We start from the raw sequence: 24,345 nt of genomic DNA, 5'->3' as shown, positions 1-24,345 counted from the left end.
TTAAATGCCCAGGATATTGGGTGTTTCTATCATGGGGCCTTTTCAGATTAACAAAAAGGACCCACAATCATATGTCCTAAAACTATGCTAGTTCCAACCAGCACTCGTAGTGGGCTCTCTCTCTCTCTCTCTCTCTCTCTCTCTCCACATTATGGGAGGCAGAGAAGCAAGAAGCTTTGCTGCCAGAGAATAATTGGCAATTCAGCACTGCAGTTTGGACAAAGTGTAACTTCCCTAGAACAGCTGCTTTAGCTAAGGTTACATCATTAGACCTTCCACAAGAAAAGGTCAACCGCTGGTCATTCCCCATACAAAAGCAACATTTGTCTGGAAAGGCTAATCATCTTATCTGGGCATATAGCATGTATTTCAGGTTGCTACCACTAGGGGTCTTTAGAACTAATCTGTATTAAAACTAAATGGATGTCTGAGAAGCCCTGCTGGTTCCTAGATGTCTTAATTCTCCATTGCCTGTTCATCAGCCTCCTTGTTCAATTAAGTAATAACTGTGCTGCTTATGTCATCCTTTAGGATTCCTGTTGTTCCTATATCCTGCATTTGAATCAAATTTATTTGCAAATGGCTTACCAATGGGCATCTACTCATCTAGTGATGCATTCATAATCTACATCAGGAGGCTGTGGTGTTGTGGGAAGCATGTGTATTGCAAGCAAGTGTGTAGTAGCTAGCCTGCCCATCTTTATTGAGTTGAGGCCATGTGATCAATTGCAGTATGACCTTTTAGTTGTTCAGCATCATTCTGCTCCTTGGAGACTTGATAGCTGGTCAGCCAGCCAGTCCAGTGTGTGTACTTTTTGCTAAAGAATGAGCATGCATAACCTGTCTGTGTGCAGGGCAACAAGAGGCTTCCTCTTCACTGCTGAGCCCTTCAGAGATGGGCTTCAGGAAGTAGGGTACTGGATCAGAACTCAGGAGACCTGGCTTCCTTTTTGCTGTACTGAGTAACACTAAAACAAAGCAAAAAACAGCTGCCCCCTTGGTCTGAGTCATCATACTGGGAATGGCCACTCTGTCTATTTTCAGAGTGAGAGTCCCCAAATAAATACATATGCTAAAAACAGAAAGAGAACAAGTCAAGAGGGAGTTCCTGCATAATTGGGTGAACCCCGCCCCCAATAAAAAAGAAAGAAAGGTATGCAGGTTAATTAAACCTCCCCTTCAACCCCAGGAAGAGGGATATGCATTGCATGCTGATGCCTGTGGATTGGCAGCAGCCAGTTCACCTACAAGCCAGCGTGGTGTAGTGGTTAGAGTGCCAGACTAGGACCGGGGAGACGCGAGTTAAAATCCCCATTCAGCCATGATAACTAGCTGGGTGACTCTGGGCCCGTCACTTCTCTCTCAGCCTAACCCACTTCACAGGGTTGTTGTGAGGAGAAACTCAAGTATGTAGTATACCGCTCTGGGCTCCTTGGAGGAAGAGTGGGATATAAATGTAAAAAATAAAATAATAATAATAAGCCTAGCTAGCTAGGTCTGGCAGTGAGGCTAAAGGGAAACAAGTGGCCCACTTCGGTGGGGTCATGTGAGCCTAATCCTGCCCCCCTCCTTTTAAGCTACCAAGGAGACAGCATAACAAAGGACCCAGAATTTTGTTGGCAAAGGAAGCAGAGCTCATCTAGTCTTGTCTACAGCTCTTCAGGGTCTTCTTGCCTGCCAGCTCCATGGAGCAGAGACTGAAGAGACTCATCTCAACCCCTTTTCCCAAACTTCTAACTGCCCAGTCCTGGAGTAGTAAAGCAAAATTTGAGGTGGAGAAGGAGGAATGAGAAGAGGAAACACCTATTGTCCTATCCCTTTCTCCCTTCTCTCTTGAAATCCGTTTTGGGTCTATGCTTGTCATTTGAACATACACAAATTCTTGTCCTGAATTATTTCCCTTACTGGAAATAATAAGGAAATATTTGTCCTGAATTATGATATAGGGGGCAGTTTCTTTATTATGGAAGTCAATTAGCCTGACCTGATTTCTGTTGTTTTTACTGGATTTGTGAGCCCTTGGGTGGGAATGGCCTACCTAAGAGCTTTCCCATTGCCTGTGGGTATATAAGAAATTTAATTGCCATGTTTTATGAGCCACCTAATGGCGCAGTGAGGAAATGACTTGACTCTTGTGATTTCAGACCCACTCAAAGCAGCTCAGGAACCCCCAAGACACTCCTGCCCCCACGTTGGCTTGCTGGCTGGGGATTAGCCCCCTCATGAGAGGGCCAGTCCATTGGGGGGAACCAGAGGCTCCATAAGTACTGCACCCTCATGAGTTAGGCCATCCAACAATAGGGGCCCCTGCTGGTGTGCCCCCCCCCCGGAAATCTGTTTAAAAATAGATCGCCTTCCCTCCCTCCCTCCTTTCCTTACTGCTCGCCTTCCTCTCTACACTTAATCCCTACAGACTCCTATTGAGTCCAGGCTGCTCCATGTGTCCAGCCATTTCCCTGTGAGCTCAGCCTGGCAAGATCGGGTCTGGCTCCTAGTACACATTCAAAATTCCCAGGTTGGTACTGGCATTGTGGCATATGCAGATCGGCTGCCATGGGGAATCACGGATGAGAGGAGCCCTATTTTCAGCACTCCCTGGCAAGCGGGGGAGGGGGGCTGTATGGGGCAAAAATCAACCTGAATATATGCCGAGGGATGGCTAGAGTGAGCGCTTTCGCTCCTGCTGTCCGCCATTTGCTGTGACCTGGAAAGGTGTTGGTGTGATACCCTTTCCTGGGGCTTGCACAGATTGAGCAATGGGATTGAGCGGCGAAAGGCCTCTGGCCCGCATGCGTGCTTTTATGGCCTGCCACTCTCATGAGAGAGTGGTCCTTGGGAGAAGGGGCGTTGTCATACATAGTTAGCAATCCAGCCTGGTATACCTCAAGATGGTTCTTCTCATGAATAATGCCAGAGACTGCATGTTTGCACCCAAAGGGAAGGGGCTGGAATAGAGCAGAGCCACTCAAGAATTCCAGGGGCTGCCTTTCCACCCAGACCCTGGGTACCACTCCCCTGGCATGTGTTATCTTTGTTGGGAAACAACCAGGTTGCCCGGTTCATGGTGCCACCAGGACTCCATGTTCTTATGCAAATATTTCTTCATTACTCGATTTGTGGAAACTTCTCCACAAAGTGTCCATCTTGTCATCCCATCTCCTTTTTCTGCAGATTGACAAAGTGGGGGAACATGGGACACAGTGGAAAGTGGACATCCCCCAATGTGGCTTTTCCCTTTGACATGCTTTGAAGCTTGGGACACAGCACCTCAGCGTCCCTGTTGTTGGGCAATAGGCTGGAGGAATGCAGAGTCAGCAGGGGCGGGGCAAGTGCTTGGTGAGGCAGACAGCGAGAAGCATGGCAGGCATAGCGCTGCCACATTTCTGGGCTGGTCTGAGCCACCCTCTCTCTGGTTTTGGCAGCAGCCACAGCATAAAACCAGGTTATGGCAGTGGCAGAACTTAAACAACACAATGCCTTCAAACTTAAGGTTGGAACAGTGAAACTCACTACAAGGTTCAGATTACAGTTTCGGCTTGAAAACCTCTGATCGCTTTTGTAACGAAACCTCAGTTTCACACATTTGGGCGACCTCTGGCTCGTTCACCTCCGGTTTGACGCTATGTGCAAAGGGAGCCTGAGTGTTTCTCATTATTTTCAAGGGGGGCAGCGCTCAGCAAAACTGTGGCAGGTTTGATGGTCAGGTTTGATGGCCAGAGGAGGAGGACTTCATATGAACTGGGAGCAGGTTCCTGAAAGGAGAGTCGGGCTTCCTCTCATTGCATTCTGAGCATAGAAGGGTTGCTCTTAGAAGTCAAGGAAAAACTAGTACTCTTACTCAGACTGTATTGCAGTTAAACACTCCCTCTGGGACTAACCCTCTGTTGGGTTATTTTGAGTGCTTCCATAAAACAACCAGTACTAATGATGACATGTGTCCAATTCACATGTTACGCTTTTAGAGGCATTGGATTTTCCTTGTGAACAATCCCTGTGCCTGGATACCTGTGGAAACTGGATATGTTGTGCACTGAACAATGCATGGATTGGGAATATGCAGTGTGTATGCACGGGGAGTAAGGCTGCCACCTGTACTGCCTCTATGTTCACAGACCAATGTGATGAATGCTTTCCAGTTACTGAGCTTTTATTGTCTCTCTTGTTTGGGATGGAATGAATGGCCACATTGTGATGTCCAGGTTCTCAGCTGTGCTGCTGCTCTGGCCAAGGGAGATTGGTTTCTGCCAGATGGGAGAAGGTGTAAGTACAACAAAGCTCTGTGATCATGTTCCATTAAGGAGCACTCCACTGAGTATTCAGCATGGACTCTGGACTTGGCCACCAGAAATTAAACCTGGACTGTTTCTCAAGCGACAGTATACAATAATATGAAACTTTATCAACCAGACTCTTTGCTGTGCTGTGTTTCCTTGAGAGTTTGGGGAATTTGACATCAGCAACCGTGAAGACATGGGCACTAATGACAACAATGAGAACGGTGGTCCCAGAGTAGGGCTGGCAGTATTCTGAAAGAAGATAAAAACTAGAAGTCTGCTGGCTTAGTTGGAAGGTCACGTGAGCCACCTTCCGTTTCACTCCAGCCATGCAGTTTTCACAGAAACCCTAGAGAAGTCTGACAGGATCATCCAGGCTCTGTTTCCTTCTCTGGCAACAGCACTTTATTTTAGACAGAGCCAGATGCATAATGGATAGACTGGGGAATGACCTGCCCATAGGAAAGACATGCAGACAGAATCCGTCTTCTGACTGGCTTGTGGGGAGGGGAAATGGATTATATAGTGGGGAAGAAAGTCTTATTCTAAACCTCCATCTACCAAGGATTGAGAATAGCCTTGGTGCATTGTCACTTATTGCCCTCTGCAGAAACTGCAGCACAAATCATTCAACACTGCTGTTCCTTGAAGCAGTGTCTGCTTTGATCCCTGGCCCTGATCTCATCATGCCATGGGGAGTCTGTTGATTAGGCAGAGCTGTGACTTCAGAACCAGGGTGTCTTGGTTTTGCTTTGGTACTGTTAGTGAGAAGAAGGGAATGGTTGCTATCTAGAACGGCTTGTTTTTGTGCAGAACTGTCCCGGAATAAGACTGTTCCATTCCTTTCCTTTAAAGCCATGATTGCAGCAGGGAGAGGTATGAACCTGATTCTGCGGCAGTCCCTGCCTTCCATCTTAAAAAGGGATTAGGGAAATTATTATCTGAATGTTTGCCCCCTCCCTCCAATTCTGGTTTATGAAAGCCATTGCTAGTCTCTTTGATCTGGGGTCTTAACAAAGGACAGCCAGCAAGAAATCCTTTTGTGTGCCGGCTGGCTGCCTTTACTTAGGCCTTCAGGGCATTCTTAAACCTATTGTGCAGAACATAGTTGCTTTCCTTTTATAGTAGTGTTGAGTGCTGGTCCCAGGAGGGGAGCTCTATTGCTGAGTGCAATTGGGAGCAGCCCAGCTTGTTCTATATGGAGCACCAGACTTCACTCAAGTTTAGATTTAAGGTTGGTCTTAGAATTTCTGCTTTGTTACACTGGATCAGCTCTAGAATCAGTATTATAAACCGGCTTCTCTACAAACCTATGAAGAAGAGACTGCCCCCCCCCCAATACATTAGCTTATTTAAGAGGAACACAGTCCATACTTCTTTCTATGAGTCCATTAAATTATAGATGCCCAGTGAAAGGCAATGCATAGTTTTGCAGCAGTTAGGAGAGCAATGATTTATTTTACGGCCATCCTCTTCAATAGTATGCTTTAAATATCCCACATATGTTTGTTTTGGGGTCAGATAGAATTCAGTAGTCCAGCCTGTCTGAAACTATTGCCAGAATCAGTTTGCAGAAAGCCACAATATGAGGATGTAATCAAAATACATGAAATAGATAACACAAGAACAGCCCTGCTGGATCAGACACAAGGCCCATCTAGTCCAGCATCCTGTTTCACACAGTGGCCCACCAGATGCCTCTGGGGAGCTCACAGGCTAGAGGTATGTGCATGCCCTCTCTCCTGCTGTTGCTCCCCTGCAACTGGTATTGAGAGGCATTGTGCCTCTGAGGCTGGAGATGGCCCACAGCCATCAGACTAGTAGCCATTGATAGACCTGTCCTCCATGAATCTGTCTAATCCCTTTTAAAGCTATCCAAGCTGGTGGCCATCACCACATCCCATAGCAAGGAATTCCATAGATTAATAATGTGCTGTGTGAAAAAGTACTTCTGCTTGTCAGTCCTAAATTTCCCATCCTTCAGTTTCATGGGGTGACCCCTTGTTCTAGTGTTGTGAGAGAGGGAGAAAAATTTCTCTGTCTACCCTCTCCACTTCATGCATAATTTTACACACTTTCATCATGTCTCCCCTTAGATGACTCTTTTCCAAAGTAAAGAGTCCCAGATGCTGTAGCCTAGCCTCATAAGATCAGGCTCCAGGCCCCTGATCATTTTGGTTCCCCTCTTCTGCACCTTTTCCAGTTCTACAATATCCTTCTTAAGATACAGTGACCAAAGCTTTTACACAGTACTCCATATGTGGCCGCACCATAGATCTGTATAAGGGCATTGTAATATTAGCATTTTTATTTTCAGTCCCCCTCCTAATGATTCCTAGCGTGGAATTAGCTTTTTTCGCAGCTGCTGCACACTGAGATGACACTTTCAACAAGCTGTCCACCATGACCCCAAGATCTCTCACCTAGTCAGTCACCGACAGCTCAGATCCCATCAGCGTATATGTGAAGTTGGGTTTTTTTGCCCCAGTGTTCATCACTTTACACTTGCTTACACTGAACTGCATTTGCCATTTTGTCGCTCAGTCCCACAGTTTGGAGAGATCTTTTTGGAGTTCCTCACACTACCCTGAATAGTTTAGTGTCATCTGCAAATTTGGCCACTTCGCTGGTCACCCCAACTTCTAGATCGTTTATGAACAAGTTAAAGAGCACTGGTCCCAGTACCTATCCCTGGGGGACCCCACTTCCTACTTACCTCCATTGTGAAAACTGTCCATTTTTTCCTACCCTCTTGTTTCCTGTTCTTCAACCTGTAACCGATCCACACATGAACTTTTCCCCTTATTCCATGACTGCTAAGTTTTCTCAAGAACCTTTAGTGGGGAACTTTATCAAAAGCTTTTTGGAAGTCCAAGTATACTATGTCAACCGGATCACCTTTATCCACATGCCTGTTAACACTCTCAAAGAACTTCTAAAGGTTAGTGAAGCAAGACTTTCCCTTGCAGAAGCCATGCTTGTTCTCCTTCAAAAAGGCCTGTTCTTCTATATGCTTAACAATTTTGTCCTTAAGTATGCTTTCCATCAATTTACCCAGCACTGAAGTTAAGCTGAACGGCCTGTAATTTCCCGGATCCCCCCTGGATCCCTTCTTGAAAATTGGAGTCACATTGGCTACTTTTCGGTCCTCTAGTACAGTGTCTGATTATAGGGACAAGTTACATATTTTTGCTAGGAGATTAGCATTTTCACATTTGAGTTCCTTCAGAACTCTTGGGTGGATGATGTCTGGCCCTGGTGATCTGTTAATTTTTAGCTTTTCAAAACAGCTTAGAACATCTTCCCTTGTCACCTCAAATCCACCCAGTTCCTCAGACACTAAACCTGAAAAGCTCAATTCTGGATAGGGTATATGGTCAGTATCCTCCACTGTGAAGACAGATGCAAAGAACTCATTCAGCATCTCTGCAATATCCTTATCCTCCTTAATAATCTCTTTCATGTCCTTATCATCTAAGGGTCCAACTGTCTACCTGGCAGGTTTTCTACTTCTAATATATATTTCAATAAGTTTTTGTTATTCCCCTTGACACTTCTAGCTATATGCTGCTCAAACACTCTCTTTGCATCCCTTATTGTGTCCTTGCATTTCTTTTGCCAGAGTTTATGTTCCTTCCTGTTCTTTTCATCTGGGCAGGACTTCCATTTTCTGAAGGAAGTCTTCTTCCCTTTTACAGCTTCCCTGACTCTACTTGTTAGCCACGGTGGCATCCTCCTGAACTTGGTGGTACCTTTCCTCCTCCTTGGTATACATTCCAACTGTGCTTCTAGTACTGTGGTTTTAAATATACTCCATGCTTTCTGGAGCGATTTGACCCTCCTGATGAATATGTGAAGCTTCAGAGTCAGAACATTGATCCACCTTGTTCGGTATACAGGTGGCCAAGTTTCATGTATCCATGGTTGGGTGATGTAGACCCAACCTCATTACCCACAATTTTAAAAATAGGCAAAATATGCCTATCAACAGTTCCTGGGTGGCTGGAAATTTCCGGCCACCATTTTGCAGAACAGAGCCATTATGTGGCTCTTCCTAAAAAAAATAAAAAAATTAAAAATCCCACATTTTGTGTGTGGAAAATCTTGGGGTGGGGGGCATTGCTGGATAGCTGCAGACCTGGAGAGCATGGTACAGTATTATTTCCCTTATTTCTTCCTCCTCCCTACCCCTTTTGCCCTTTTTTACCCTCAAGGAACCTAACCCCCCAATTCCTATTGACTCAAGGTTTCATTACCCATGGTTGTAGGCCAGAACAGAAACCCCGCTGATAATGAGGGCCACCTCTAGCCTGTGCAGTGGCTCTCCAAAGTTTCAGGCAGAGGTCTTTCTGAGCCTTACCTAGAAATGTCAAGAACTGAACCTAAGACCTTTTGCATACAAAGCACTATCTGCTCTGCTACTAAACTATGGCCTGTCAGTATCTGGTGAGTTTAGCACTTGATTTCTTATTTAATTGAGGTGGGGAGGAAGAGGATTCACTATTTACTCTTGAAAAAAATATTATCCAAGTAGTATAGAACCAACCAGGTTAATGCTTATACATGTCTAAGCCAGGACAAAATAACCTTGAAAGAAAAGAAATTCAGGGGGAAATTGAAAACAGCATACAAGGAAGCACATAAGAATACCAACCCATAAATAGCATGCTAATTTAGCTAAAACGCTGATTAAGCTCAAGACTGAATGTTGAAACCCTTACAATTACAATTCCTTTCAAGGGCAAATAGAAAAAAAGATCTTGTTCAGGTTTAACTAGTGGCCTCACGTAAATACTCTTGTTCTGTGTCAAACTGGTACAAAGACTTAAGTATAAGTCATCCCGAGAAAGGAGCAGGGCTATTATCCAGTAGAGGATAAGGAACACTTGTGATACATCCAGACAGATGTTCTTTGAATGGTGGGCCTATTGTGGAAGTGCATTCACTGCATTTTGTTTTGGTGTACAATCTTCTCTCCCAGACTGAGCTTAGGGGAAAGGGATTCTGTTCATTTATAGTAACAGCAGTCAGCTGTACATAGTGCTGATTGGCATGAAACAGATACATCACTAACCCATCACCCTGAAACATTTTTTAAAGTATTCTTTAAAATATATATTCTGCTTTTAGGGTTGTATGTGAATGAATGGACATGCAACATTAAAAACAACAACTTGGGTTGTGTGAATGAGCTATGAGTCCTAATTTATATATTTTCCCCACTTTTAGAGGGCAGTGTGTGGAAAGGTTTTGTGTAATAGCAGTTGCAGGGGATATGGAATCTATGATGAATCAATGTGATGCACAAAGAGAGAGCAAGATAACTGTGAGCCAAGCTGAACCTGGAGCCTTAACAGCTTTCTGGTTTGGATATAGGCTGTAATACAGCCAAGAGTAGCAGAATTAATATATGGAACTACATATACATTGCACATCTGCCACAGATTCCTAGGTCTGATGTACATTGAATCCTGGATCTGATGTACTTTTGCAAACTTTAGTGTTCTGTTGACTGGAAAGGAGATGAGGCTCTACTAGGAATCTAGCTGCTTTGACTCTTGTACCGCATGACAGACTAACACAAAGATCATTTAAAGCATCTTTGAAGTTCTGTCTCTATACGGCGAGCCCATTAGCTTGCTGCTCATTCTGCTGTGGCAGGGAATCTGCTCTTTTCCCCTGTGCTGCAGTGAGAATTGCTAGCTTGAATTATCCCAACAGGTCATTATCTGCTTCCTGACCATCATTGAACCAACTGTTTCATAGTTCTAAGCCTCTGCACCTCTAAAACTGACCTTTCTGTGTCATGGATTGTATGCATTCATTGCATCTTCACATATTATTTGGAAAAATGTGTAGTCCTCAAGCAGAGCTGAGAGTGAAAATAGGCTGACTGGCATAAAGAGGGCAAAGAAATCCTGCCTGCAGGACTGAAGGGCAAATGTTGCATGAATCAGCTGCAGGAAGTCTGCAGGCTGTACCTCCTGCTTAAAGCACGCAGGATCAGATGGACATTCTTTTTTAGCCTACTTTCCAGTAGGCTTATGAGATCATCCAGCTTTCTGTCTGTCTGTCTGTCTGTCTGTCTGTGTATTCCTGCCCCCACCCCCACCATCAACTTAGCAGTGTCTGGACCAATATGAACCAAATCAGGTACGGTTGTAGGGACACATAAGGACACCTCAAAAGCATAGTTTCTGATGATATCATCCATCCCATCCAAGATGGTGAACGTGTGAACTTTTGAGGTACAAGTGGGCTAACGTGTGAACTGCCAAACCAATTTGAATCAAATTTGCTACAGCTGTAGGGACACATAGGGATGCCCTAATGGCATGGTGTGTGGTGATGTCATCCACCTCAATTCAAGATGGCAGCTGTGTGAACATCTAAGGTGCAAGCGGGCTAATTTGTGGACTGAATAACCTATTTGAACCAGATTGGGTACAGTTGCAGTGAGTGACACATAGGGACACCTCAATGGCATAGTTTGTGATATCATCCACCCCAGTCGAAGATGGTGGATGTGTAAACTTTTGAGGCGCAAGTGGACTAACTTGTGAACCACTTAACTGATTTGAACCAAAATGGCTGCAGCTGTAAGTACACATAGGGACACCTCAGTAGTGTAGTTGTGATATCATCCACCCCAATTGAAGTTGGCAGACACGTAAATTTTTGAGGCGCAAGTGGGTTAACTTGTAAACCACTTAACTGATTTGAACTAAACTTGGTGCAGCTGTAGGGACAACCAGGGACACCACAATGGCATAGTTTGTGATGTCATCCACCCCAATCAAAAATGGTGGTCACGTGCACGTCTGAGGCACAAGTGGGCTAATTTGTGGACTGTCTAACCAATCTGAACCAAATTTGGTAGTGAGTGACACACAGGGACACCTCAATGGTGTAGTTTGTAATCATGTCATCCATCCTGACCCAAGATGGTGGACCCATGAACGTTTGAGGCTCAAGAGATATAACTTGTAGAACTCGATTTGAGACCAATTTAGTCCAGTTGTAGAGACAGTGAAAGGAAAGTAGGCTGATTAGTTCTTACTAGAACAACTTGTTCTTTTTAAAGTTCTGCATATGGTTTCACAATTCTGCCTTGTCTTTATCATGACATGTTGACCGGAAGTTGTCCTGTTCTTTCATGGGGAAAGGCATTTGTCAAAAGCATTTCATTCATGGTAAGCCCAGCTTCATATAGTTCTGTGTTCTGCCTTTTTACTTCTGCAGAATGCAACACACAACCCATGTGATTAGCCAAATGCAAAGCAGCCTTGTAGCAAGTGGTTGGTGGATGTTGATGGGGATTCTGTGCTTCTGATTTTGTTAACATAGAAGTGTCTCCGCCTTTGTACATGTCGTTCTCTGTGCCCTTTGGAGATGTAGCCTTTTTTCTATCCAAGGTCTTATGAAATGGCACACAGCAAAGTGAATTAATGCTCTGACCTCTTTCCTAAGGCTATAGTGCCCTCCCTAGCCATGCTGCTCCAAGGCTGGCTAAAGAACTCCCCTCCCCCTTGCCCTGACCTCTGTGTCAGTGTATCACAGTGGCCTGCTGCACTGTTGCATTAAGGTCAGCTCTGAATCTGAAGGAAGTGTGGTGAGTCAGCAGCTCTGTTTCCTGCATGGCATCAGGAGGTGTCCGGAGCAAACACTGAGGCTGCTTAGGCTGTGCCCTGGCCTGATTCCAATCAGAAGCTGAGTGAGCTCCACAGACATGCTCCCAGACTGCAAGAAAGTTGAGGTGCAGTTAATTGAGGCTCATTACTTTTCTACTTCAGAAATGCCTGTGCCTTTCTCTTTCTATCAGAACTGCCTTCTCAGATGAATGGAAATCTTACTTTCTGTATTTGTAGCTGGAACATCCATCGATCATCTCCCCTATAGTGTAGATGAGCTCATGCAATCCAATAGGAAATCCAGACCACAGTGTGGCACAAATAGGGAGCTGGTGTACCACAGAGTGGTGTCTGCAATGCAGATAGCACCAGTCCACACTGCTGTACTTGGGAGTTTTCTGCCTCATGTAGTTGGCAAAGCTACCTTTCAGATCAGTGGAAATCTCTTGTTTTCCATTTGCAACTATGTATGGCAGCTTCCTATGTTCCTATGTACTTGCTGCTTTAGTTCCCTTGACCTATTTAAAAAACACACGCATGCTGCCTTACTCTCATGGAATGGTATTCATGATAGCAGACAAGAAGTCACTGAGACACATTCAAAGAATCACAAAGTAAAAACATAAACCCCCATCATTCCTGACTATTGACCACTGAGGTCAATAGTCAACCCTCAGGTAAGCAGGACTTTGTGTTCATGGTGAATTGATGGAAATGCAGAAAAGCAACAAGGTGCTTTGGGCTACATAATTCAGCTTCCTGAGAGACCCTATTCTCATTCAAAAATAAAAAGAAGCGTTTTAGACCTTATAGTTGTAGAAAATGAGCTTTAAAGTATGTGGGCAATACTTGATGAAATCTGAGAAGCCAGAGGAATAGGATTTCCAGTGGACAGGGGGCGGGGCCACTGAGCCCAGCACATCTCCTTATGGCTAACAGAAGCAGGACACATAATGAAAAATGAGGGGTATTGTGCAAAATGTATACAGAGCACAGGTTTTGGCCTCTTTGGTTATGGCAGAATTTGGTTTGCCTTGGTGGAGAATTTTGGCTTGTCAACTTGGTGTAGGGAGTGTGGTGATGAGGGCGTTAAGCACAACATATACACAGTGATGGTTCATACAATTGATCCCATGACAGTTAAATGAAAACTAGAGACCTGAGCAGTATATGTGCTCATATGGAGCAAGCCATGTGAACTCAGGATATTTCAGTAATCTCATATTGGTGCTGCGCCAAACCTACAGTTAGCCAATATGGACAAGCCAAGTTCAAACAGAAGATTACAGACCTCTGCTTAAGATAGCTGAAAAATCCTGAGTTCACACAATGCATGTTGCCATAATCTCTGTTTTTTGTTGAACTGACATGGGATTGATTATGTGAACCAGTCCACAGTCTGCCCTGTTGCCAAGAAGGCATTGCTGGGTTTCAGGGGAGAGTGGAATTTGAAGAAGAAAGTCTGAGCAGAGACCTCCCCCTGCCTCCCCCCAAAAGTGGTGTAATGGTGCATCTTTCAGGATTGTAGCACTTCAGAATGCAGGTGGAGGATTGCATGGTTGAATGATGTTCTTCATCAGAAGCTTTCTGAATGAAAATTGGCACTTCAAGGAGAAAGTTGGACTACATCTGCTTTCTTTTCAGGGTCCATAGGAGTGTACCATTTGCTTTTTAAAAAATGCTTCAGTTGGCTTTCCTGCTCAATTCTGATTTACTTTGCTTCTTGCAGTGCAGCCGGCAAGATTCTTCTTCTAGGTACTGTATTTCCTTTTTTTAAAAAATCACATCAGAAGTGTCACATCAGTGTAAAGGCCACAGCTAAAGCACTTGGGGGCGGGGGTGAGAGCAAGGGGCCAAAATGTCCCCACATGGAATGCAAAGGTGCTCCATGGGGAATGCAAATGTTGTTGGGGGGAGGATACAAACCCAGGGCCAGGAAGGCCCAACTGCACTGTCACTGCTCCTCTTCTGCTGCCTCTGTTCCTTCCAGGCTCTCTCAACCACGTGGAGCCAATTGTTGGTGGGAGGGTCCTGCTGAGCTGCTGCCACACCTCCTTTCCTCATCCCTTAATTCTGGTGTAAAGGCCACATTGGCATAAAGGCCTCAAGCGCCTTAAAGTAACTTTTAAAAATGTAAAAACCTTTCTACCAGAAAATACGGTAGTTATCTCTGGGATGGGATTTTTTGTGTGTTTAGATTTGTATTCTGTTTCAGCACTGGGTCCCTAAAATGGTTTCTAGTAAACAATGCAAGTTAAAACACTATGCAATTTTAAAAGGGGGATGTATTGCTCAAAATGAAGATATTTGGAGTTCTACTCACTACTGCATTCTGAGAATTTTTGCCAGCAGAAAAATGTATGAGGCTGAAGTGTGTTGCTGCCAAATAAAAAGCCAGGTACTCACCAGCTTTTTCAAAGGTTACAAATAATCGGACATTGTACAACATATCCCATTAAAAAAAGTGACAAGGAGGATTGTATTGTGCTCTAGGAAAGAAGGAATGCAGCAAAAATGGCCTTTCTAAAAGCCAAGTGCAAAAGCAACTGGAATGCATAGCAGTGAACCACAAACTACAAATCTGGCTGTGGGATCAGTGCTTCTCCTGTGTACAGAACATATTCCTCACATTCTCTGGCAGATGTCATAAGAATCTTGCATATCTTTTAGCAACAAATTTGCCTTGTCCTATGCCAGAAAAGAACTGAGATTCAGATACCCTCTTCTGCCGTTGGTCAGTTGTCTGTGGGTGTCCAGATGGCCTTTGCAAATGCACTCAGGAGGGGAGTGCAAGAGGTGTGGCAAGGCAGCAGGAAGGGGCATGTAGGCCCTGTCGTTACTCCCTCCTGTTGTCGCTTGTGTTTGGTAGTGTGAGCAAATACGGAACTCCGTTAGGAAGTGGTTTGTTTGCACACAGGCTAGAAGAGCCATTTGAATCAACGGGCAGGAAGTGAGGGTGTAGCCAGCACACAGTTACAAGTACGGGTGGTCTGCTGTGCCTCTCTTGGGGCAAGGATGTCTGTTTCGGAGCCAGACACAAACTCTGAGTATGACCTGGAGGTACTGCCTTTTTTCAGAAGAATATTGGCCAGGGTGGTGGTGGGAGAGGTTGGGGTAAATTTTGAATATTGGATTAACTGAACAGTTGTGGGAGGGCAGGCACGGTATGTGTGGCAAGCGTATGTTAGCTAAGGGATGTGTTCCTTAAATCAGTAGAACAGTAATGGGGAGAGTGGGAATTCTGTTCTGTAGAGAAACTGGGAGGAAGGGAACACTGAAGCATGCATGTGAGATGTGATGTGTATAGGCATGTACACATCTCATAGAGTGTATTTGTGACTTGGGAACTTTGCAACCTTGTCTGCAAATACTTATGAGAGTTACAGTATGCCCTGCTGCGCATCTATCTGTATTTTACAAATTATTGTAGATGCAGGCACACACTCCTCTGAATATCATAGAGGATGGCAGCATGTGGACATTTATTTATTTATTTATCAAATTTGTATGCCACCCCAAACTTTATTTTATTTATGACACTTCTATACCACCAGAAACAAATGTCTCATGGTGGTTTACAGAAAAATAAAAACAATGAAACCACAGTTAAAATCAAACGAAGCAGTTAAACATAATTTAAATTGTATTATTGTATTTTGACATGAAGGCAGAAAGAGAAGTCCTGCACTTACGAGGTGGGCAGTGTGCCTGAATCTGGGGAGTTGGCACCCTTGGTGCATAAGAGTATGTTTCAAGAAGCAGGTGAATGTGTGTAGGAGTATGAGCAGTTGTGTCAGTTGAGGCAAGGACCTGAGTATCTTATGTGTTTGGGAGAAAAGAGGCTACAGTATAGGAGGCCTTTGTTTTTAATAAGTGTTACATTCTCAGCTGCCACCAAATATGCCTGAAAATTGCAATAAGTGAAACTTGGAGGACCTACTGAATACTGAGGACCAGAGGTGCACCTAGGTAATTTTGGAGCCTGGAACTAAAGGCTTTTGGAGGGCCCCCCCTCTGCTGCAAGTGAAGCATCATTTTTTAACACGTAGGTTCTTGAGGGCACAAACCACACCACCCAGGACAGACTAAAGAGGATTTGGGGGCCCCCAAGGGATGTGGAGGCCCTGGATTTCGGCCTTGAAGTCCAGGGGTAAGAGTGCCTCTGAGGACCTAACCCCATCCTTCCCATAGGCACAAGGTTTCAATTATTGTGTTTTGGCATCCGCACCCCCACGATAATGGAAACTGGGTAGATATAGCCTCACCGTGAATAGCTGAAACTGCAAATGGAGAACCTGCGAAAAACAAGGTTCTCCTGTTCTCACTCTACTTTACCAGGCACCTAAGACTAAGAACAGCATTTCTTTTGTGCATGTATGCGCATAAATATGTTGGGGGAAGCTCTAATGTGTCCTTTGGCTGGGATAGGAGCTTAATTCCATGAATGCAACTTATTTTATTTTATTTTATTTTATTTATGACACTTCTACACCACCAGAAACAAATGTCTCATGGTGGTTTACAGAAAAATAAAAACAATAAAACCACAGTTAAAATCAAACAAAGTTAAAATCAAATCACACAGTTAAAATCAAACAAAACAGTTAAACATAATTTAAATTGTATTATGTAACTGTTTATGATATTCCAGATTTATTCTATTCAAAGCCAGTTTTCATTGAAGAGTAGTGATATATGCAAGGTGTAAAATGCTGCTACCAGGGTGCTGTTGGGGGCATCTTGGGTGGTGCTAAGGTAATAAGGTAATATAATATACACACTAAGGCAAACAGGAAATACTGAGGACTAAAGAAGATCATTAAAGTTTTTAAGCTCTCTTTTACCAGCTGAGGGAATCTGGTCCATAGGGGCTGTATACTGGCTATTTTCTAGAGCTGGGTTAAGTATCATAGGAACATAGGAAACTGCCATATACTGAGTCAGACCAATGGTCTATCTAGCTCACTATGGTCTTCACAGACTGGCAGCAGCTTCTCCAAGGTTGCAGGCAGGAATCTCTCTCAGCCCTATCTTGGAGAAGCCAGGGAGGGAACTTGAAACCTTCTGCTCTTCCCAGAGCGGCTTCATCCCCTGAGGGGAAGATCTTGCAGTGCTCAAGCATCAAGTCTCCCATTCATATGCAACCAGGGCAGACCCTGCTTAGCTATGGGGACAAGTCATGCTTGCTACCACAAGACCAGCTCTCCTCTCCTATCCATGATTAAGGTAAGATGCTGAGACTTCTATAGACTCTTCACCACTGGAGAAGAGCTGGTCTTGTAGTGGCAAGCACGAACTGTTCCCTTAGCTAAGCAGGGTCTGCCCTGGTTGCTTTCTAGGGCAGAATGTACGCTGAAAGATAAATAAAAAATAAAGTGAACATAAATATATGCAGATTCTTGCTGTGCTTTGAAATGGCGATTAGACACCTCCCCCCCCCCCAACACTCATTTAAACAGAGGACTCTCCCCTCCTCCAGCCCAAATAGATATCTGAATACTTGAAGCACTCCTGTGTGGTCTTCTCTAGGGATGTGTACGAACCTGTTCGAAGGCCCTTTTATGGGCCTCCAAACAGGTTCAAAAGACCAGCAGTTCGACCATTTTGAAGGCAGGGGATAACTAATTACTTAGACTGAGGAGGGTGCTCTTCCGCTCCCCCACTGCATTTCCCCCCTCCTCCAGATATCCCTTCAGTCAACTCATGAGTTGGTCTCTGTGCAGAAACTGAGCAAAGCTGAAGAGTCGTAGAAGACCAGGGATGTGCACAGAAATGTTGGGTGCAGGGGAGAGAGCGAGCACCCTCCCCAGTCATTAAAGTTAGCCACCCTCAAGCTGCCCCCCCGCTGGTTCTGTGTACATCTCTAGTCTTCTGCGACTCTTGAGCTTTGCCCAGTTTCTGCACAAAGACGAACTCATGAGTAGATCAAAGGGATATCTGGAGGCCCTGAGCCTTGTTCCTCGTCTAGCAAAGTCAATTGTTAAATGAGTGCAGGATTTTTTTGTGTGTGTGTGTGCTTCCCCAAACCACTGGTTTTATTCCTTCTAGCAGGTGAATGAGGGCTGCTTCTGTTACTGGATGAGCTGTATACAACTAAATGTGCTGACCAGCTCTTATAGCTGGAGCACTGCAGATGGGTCAGTCTCTGGCAGCCTAGCCTAGGGCTACTCAAATTTTGGCCCTCCAGCTGTCTTTTGGACTGCAGCTCCCAGCATCCCCAGCTACAGTGGCCAATAGGAATGATGGGAGTTGTAGGCCAACATCTGCAGGTGTGTTGAGGTTGAGTAGCCCTGGCCTAGATGCTAGTACCAGAAGGAATCTGCCAATCTATATTGCTGATTCCAAGTTGGCATCACTCTATTATCGAGGGAGTGCTTTTAATTTTGGCTCAGCCGCAAGGCCATGACTGAGCAGGGATTTCAGCCCAGGTCCAAAGCCCACATTAGCTGTCAAGGAGGACTTGACACATCCAGGCTGCAATCCTAAGCATGCATACTTCTAGGTAAACATGATTAGGACTGGGTTGTAACTGGGTTGGCAGTACTTCACAATTCCTGCCCAAGGAATTTGGTGTGAGACAGCAAAGAAAGGGGGTGCTCTCTTACCTCCAGTGATGGATAGTGAAAACCTTTGAATGCTCCTGCAGATCATCTTCAGTGAACCACCATGCTGATTATGTAGGCCAGGGGGTTGGTAACCTATGACACAGATGCTAAAAGCTGTACACAAAATGATTTTAATAATGAATAATAAAAATAAACTATTTGTTAGCTGCCCCATAACAAATTGTTCTCTGGGCAACTCACAACACAGCATTAAAACATTGAGTAAAAACACATGGAATCACAACCCAACCACCCCCAATACAAAATACAGTACAAAACAATTTAAAACCCTTTTATAAAAATCAGTTTTAAAACTCAGATTTAAAAGGCCTGAGTGAACAGAAAGATCTTTACCTGGCATCTAAAAGAACAATGTGATGATGCCAGATGAACCTCATTGGGGAGGCTATTCCATAAATGGAGTGCAGCCACCGAAAAGGCCCTCTCCCTAGTAGCCACTTGCCTCACCTCGTTTGTCAGGTGTTGTAGTGAATTAAAGCTTTTGTCTCAGAGCTAGCTCACGTAAGGGAAAGAAAATGTCGAGTCATCCCTGCTGAGCTGCCTGAGTGGGCTTCTCCTAAAACCTTTCTATATTTCCAGTAAACTTAAAATGCTGCCTGGACTAATGGATTGGGTCCTTTAATCCAAAGTTCCTCTGTAACTGGGTATTGGGCAAAACAAAAAACAAAAAAACCCCACGCTTCCATTTGTATGTTTACACAGGATGAGAAAATCTGATAGCTGCTGAGTACTTGAGGATGCTTTTTGCACCAGAGAGATACCCTTTTCTGCCCCCCCCCTTTCCTGAGTTAAAAACCAACTCTGAGAGGCTTGTAAAATGAAACTAACAAAAAACAGTTTTATTCATTTACTACAGACTGCTTCCATCTGATGCTTCTAGCTTTAGATACATTCAAAAATACTTAGGTTACAAAAATAGGTTGTCTTAGGCTTCAGTTTTAGGTTGCCTTTAGGCACGCGTAAGTGTTTACAGAGGCTTTTGAAACGCCCTAGGTGGGTTGGGCTTAGGCTAGTGTGTTTTATTTTAATTACATTGCAGGGAAACAATACTACAACAGTATCAGGGATATATAAAGCAGACATACAAAGAGTCTGACTAAAACTCTTCCCTAAATGAATCTTCCTGAAGCCAAAGCCCAGGCTTCCTTAACTTGAACTCACTAAACTCCTGCTGTGAATCAAGCCCTTGCAGTTCTGTCTTCCAAGAGCTGCAGTCATCCTGTTTTAACAAACTCCATTGCCACATGTCCGCTTGCTCCTTCAGCACAGAACTTCCTTTCTTTTCCCCAGAATTCCCAGCAACAGCTCTCTAGGTCCCACCCACCTGGTGTATTGATTAGTTGAGCTCTGGAGTTCACCAGCCTGTCAGTCAAGACAAGGGTTCACTTCCGTTAACTCTTTAGAGGGAGGGGAGACTGGTCACTACAGAGGTACTCGGAACAGGGCCTCCAAAGATCTTAAGGTCCGAATCAGGACATATAGGACAAGGAGCTTTCTTGGGTAGTCTGGTCCACAGCCATTTAGGGCTTTAAAATTTAAAACCAGCATTCTGAATTGGGCCCGGAAATGGAAATGGACGGAGTCAGTGAAGCTCGGTGGGTGGCAGGAAGGCTACGCTCCACTTGCTTCCTCCCCAGACAATCTTTTTTTTTTTTTTAAGGCTTCAGTGTGCTGCTGCATCCCAAATGACATGTCCTGGCCTCCCAAGTATTGTGAGCTCTGAGTATTGTGAGCACTGCATGTGGCATTGGGGGATTCTCCCAGGAGATGGAAGTTCTAGACGCCTTTCTCTGTTACTGCATGGGCTGCAAGCACCCTGCATGATCATGCAGCTGCAGAGCCTGGTTTAAGGGAGCACTCGTTCCCTTAACTCCGGCTAAAAGCCGGGCTAGGTGCTTCCCTAGCCTGGGTTAGGCTGAGCATGAGAACAGCTTCTGTGTCTTTATAATGCATACTCTTGGAAGTCCAGTATCTTTTCCTGTGATGGTGGTTTTACATAGAAAAGTAGACTTTAATAGTGCTCACAATCTACTTTTAAGAGAAAATGTGTAGGCTTTTGCATGTTTTTTTCTTCAGTTAAGATTTTATTTTAGTCTAGATCATTTTTGGATACTTGGATTTTAAAAATATCTAATTTTGAAAAAGCAAATGCTTTTTAAACGAAAGCATTTGCTTTTATTTCTACCTTGCAATGAGGTGAGCCTGAGGTGAGATTAGAACTGGGAGTTTCTCAGTTTATATTCTTCGCTACTGCACAACACTAGCAGTCTGTTTGGAGACGTTGGGGCTGCCCTGTTTGATACACTGCTTTTGCCTACTGAAGCTACAATATGGATATAATGTCTTTTGATGTAATGCTTCTTCATCAAGCTCTAGATCAGCCCAGCATGTTGGCTTATGTCTCTGGTGGTGTAAGTGTTTTAGTGGTGTGCCCGAACCGGTCCGGCGGCCATTCCAAAGAATGGCCGAACTGCCGGACTGGGCTGGTCCGGGTCCGGGTGGGGGGTATATCTTTAAGGGCGGGGAGGGCTTGCTTAGCCCTCCCGCCTCCTTGCCCCCGCCAGCGCCCGTATTTAACATTATAGGGGCGCTGGAAACCAGCCGCCCCCCCCCCCGCCGCCGCCACCGCCGCCGCCGCGAAATCACTCTTAAAAACATCCAGCCCTCCCTCCCTCCCAGCTAGCTGCCCGCCCGCCCCCCCCCCCACCCACCCAGTCGGTCACCCGGTCGGTAGATACTAAGCGAGAGGAGCTCCGGCACAGAGCTCCTCTCGCTAGGAAGGCCTCCGGGAGAATGGTGGCTTGCGCGCGTGCGCATGCGCGCGCCGCAAACCACGCCGTTCTCCGGAGGCCCGGTCTACCCGCCGGGAAAGGGCCGGGTAGACCGGGCCTCCGATCGCCGGAGGCCCGGTCTACCCAGCGATCGGAGGCCCGGTCTACCCGGCCCTTTCCCGGCGGGTAGACCGGGCCTCCGGAGAACGGCGTGGTTTGCGGCGCGCGCATGCGCGCGCAAGCCACCATTCTCCCGGAGGCCTTCCTAGTGAGAGGAGCTCTGTGCCGGAGCTCCTCTCGCTTAGTATCTACCGACCGGGTGAGCGACTGGGTGGGTGGGTGGGTGGGGGGGCGGGCGGGCAGCTAGCTGGGAGGGAGGGAGGGCTGGATGTTTTTAAGAGTGATTTCGCGGCGGCGGTGGCGGCGGCGGGGGGCGGCGGCTGGTTTCCAGCGCCCCTATAATGTTAAATACGGGCGCTGGCGGGGGCAAGGAGGCGGGAGGGCTAAGCAAGCCCTCCCCGCCCTAAAAACAAGGCCCCCCTTCGGTGCCGGTCCGGACTTCTCCGGACCGTGCACATCCCTAAAGTGTTTTTAGATTGTGTTATATTCTGCTTAGCAGCATAGGAAAAGGGGAAGAGGCTTAGGGGCAGGGAGCAATGTTGCTAGCTTGGTGTCCATGCCCATAACGACTTTCTTGCCATGCTTTCTTTGCAGAGTGATCCAGGCAACTGGTCAGTATTGGAGCACTTAGGCCTGGACCAGAGCTCAGATTTCTCAGACACCAGTGTACAGCAGAAATTGGATGAAGAGAAGGAGAAAATCAAACGTGAGATTCGCAAAGAGCTGAAGATAAAAGAGGGAGCGGAGAACTTGCGAAAAGCCACCACAGATCGTAAGAATCTCTCCAATGTGGACAACTTGCTCAAGAGCTCTAACCGCAAACTGGAGGCACTGCACCACCAACTGCAGGATCTCAATGCACACATTGTTGTCAAAGACCCTGAAGAGCTGGGGGGTAAGTGACTGCAACTAGAGAGGAAGGCAAAGATCAGATGTTGCAAATAAGCAAATAGCAAGCTGAGATTTAGGACAAGGAAGGGTAGGAACTGATGCATAAGCTATAGCTCTCCTTGACATCGATCGATGATTTCAGCTGTGAGAGATTAGTCTTGAGCTGTGTTGTGGTGAACATCCCTTGATAAAAAGAAAACATTTTAAAGGTTTCTTCAAAAACTACTTGTGGTAAACAAGCCAGGCAGCTTAGCTACACAACCCAAAATGTTGGGTTCTAATCCAACCTGATAGTGCAACTGTCAAGAGTGCTGGGTTTGCCCCTCCCGGCTGTTGGGTCAGGAGTGTCAGGTCAGAATTCCAACATTGTTGTTAACCGTCTCCTCCCCACTCCTCCTCTTTCTCCCCCCTTACCTGGAACTGAGTGGGGGCTAGGCAACAGCATATGCGATGTCCTCGGCTATGCCCTTCACCTCCTGGTGCAGCTTCTGTGTTTTTTCGGTCCAGCACCACTTGAGGACCTCAAGGAGGGGGGGGACCTTTTTACACAGCAGCTATGCTGGAAAACGAACAGTAAAGCTGAGGACATAGCGTATGCTGTCTCTTGGCCCCCACCCAGGTAAGGGAGGGGAAGTCCGACAGCCATGCCAGAGTTCTGACAGCAGGGATCTCAGTTGGAATTCTGACTGTTGGGATTCTCTTTTGTAGTGAAACTCCAAAAATGCCTGATGGAGGGCATATTAGAACCAATGTGCCCGTTGAACCCAACAAGACTTGCGGCCCTAGCATTTGTACTTGTTCCTATTTTGGTAGCAGACATCTTAAAGAAAGTGGTTAATTTGGCAAATTCTGTATGTGAATATGTGAATAAATTCTGTCGTCAGCCATGTGATAAATGTCTGGCATCTACCTGCATTCCAAAGGAGTTTTGTCGCAAATAGAGAATCTAGCTTATGTATAAATACATAAACTACATTTATGTAAGCTAGTACTGGCTTGTTGCCTTTTGCCATTGTTGACCATTGTTGTTTTACTTGCTCTGCTTAAATGTGGTTTAACAGTGGTTTGACTAGGATTGCCTGGAAATTCTGAGTTCTCTCAGTCAACTCCACAGGGTTCAGTGAACTGGTTCTCTTTAACCAGAACTGGTGTGATTGTTTGAACACAGCCTATGTCCCTTGCTCCCCAACTGAGGCATATGTTAGGATCCATGATAGGCTGAGGCATATGCTAGGATCCATGCCCATCCCTCTTCTTTATGTAGGAATCATTTGATGCTTTAAATACTTTAATTTTTACATTTTTGTTGTTGTTGAATCAGGCTGTTAGTAGGACTGACGTACTGATCAGTTCACCAGTCAGATATTTCGTTAGACCATGTTTGAATATTCCCTGGAATCATTGGGTAGATGGTAGCTTGCCTTTCAAATTTCATTATGGTGTCATTTGTTAACAAGCACAGGAGTGAAAGCTACTTGCACCCTAGCACTACAGGTGTCAGGTTAAAACTAGCAACATAGCAGGTGGCCAGGAGGAGAAGATCTGCTATCACTGCAGGTATTTCCAAATAGGAACTCAGTCACCAGTGGCAAAGGTCACTGCCTAAGACTGCCCATGACTCCATCTTGCTTGTTGCACGTACCAGGGAGTACCCCGTGCATGTCATCTGACTGCCCTGTAAAGTTTTATCTAGGCTCTGGTCTAAATGCTTCTTAAATGTTAGTGACCCACATGCATAGAGACCAAAACTGGACTGTGCTGGCTGCACGGGAGTACTGGACCGAGTTCAGAGGAGCCGCTGCCACCGCCACCGGTGGTAAGGTGCTCTCTCACCGCTGGTGCCTTCAGAAGTATTTTAAAGACAGGGTTCACCTTTTTGCTTTTAAAGGGGAATCCTCACCAGATTCCCCTTTGCAAGCATACCCCTCGAACCAGTTCAGCCCTCGAACCAAGCTGGGGGCTGGTTTGACTTGGACTAGAGGTCTGGTTTGAGTTCAACTTCAAACCAAACCACTGGAATCTGTTACATGCA

General features: G+C 45.5%; 1 protein-coding gene across 3 annotated transcripts in view; it reads left to right on the top strand.

The window, feature by feature from the left end:
• PKN1 (protein kinase N1) overlaps positions 1-24,345 on the top strand; it is a 99,554-nt gene that overhangs the window by 41,043 nt on the left and 34,166 nt on the right. For 2 of the 3 annotated variants that reach the window (XM_053303906.1, XM_053303904.1), the window contains exons 1-2: positions 14,834-14,965; positions 22,017-22,317. In XM_053303906.1, the coding sequence (XP_053159881.1) occupies positions 14,921-14,965; positions 22,017-22,317 (346 nt within the window). In that variant the 5' untranslated portion in view covers positions 14,834-14,920. Of the gene's footprint in view, positions 1-14,833; positions 14,966-22,016; positions 22,318-24,345 lie in introns of those variants that run through there. The other variant, XM_053303907.1, reaches the window with a different exon arrangement.

The sequence above is a fragment of the Hemicordylus capensis genome, chromosome 2, assembly GCF_027244095.1.
Source record: "Hemicordylus capensis ecotype Gifberg chromosome 2, rHemCap1.1.pri, whole genome shotgun sequence".
Classification (NCBI taxonomy): Eukaryota; Metazoa; Chordata; class Lepidosauria; order Squamata; family Cordylidae; genus Hemicordylus; species Hemicordylus capensis.
This window is presented reverse-complemented; position numbering and strand designations above follow the sequence as displayed.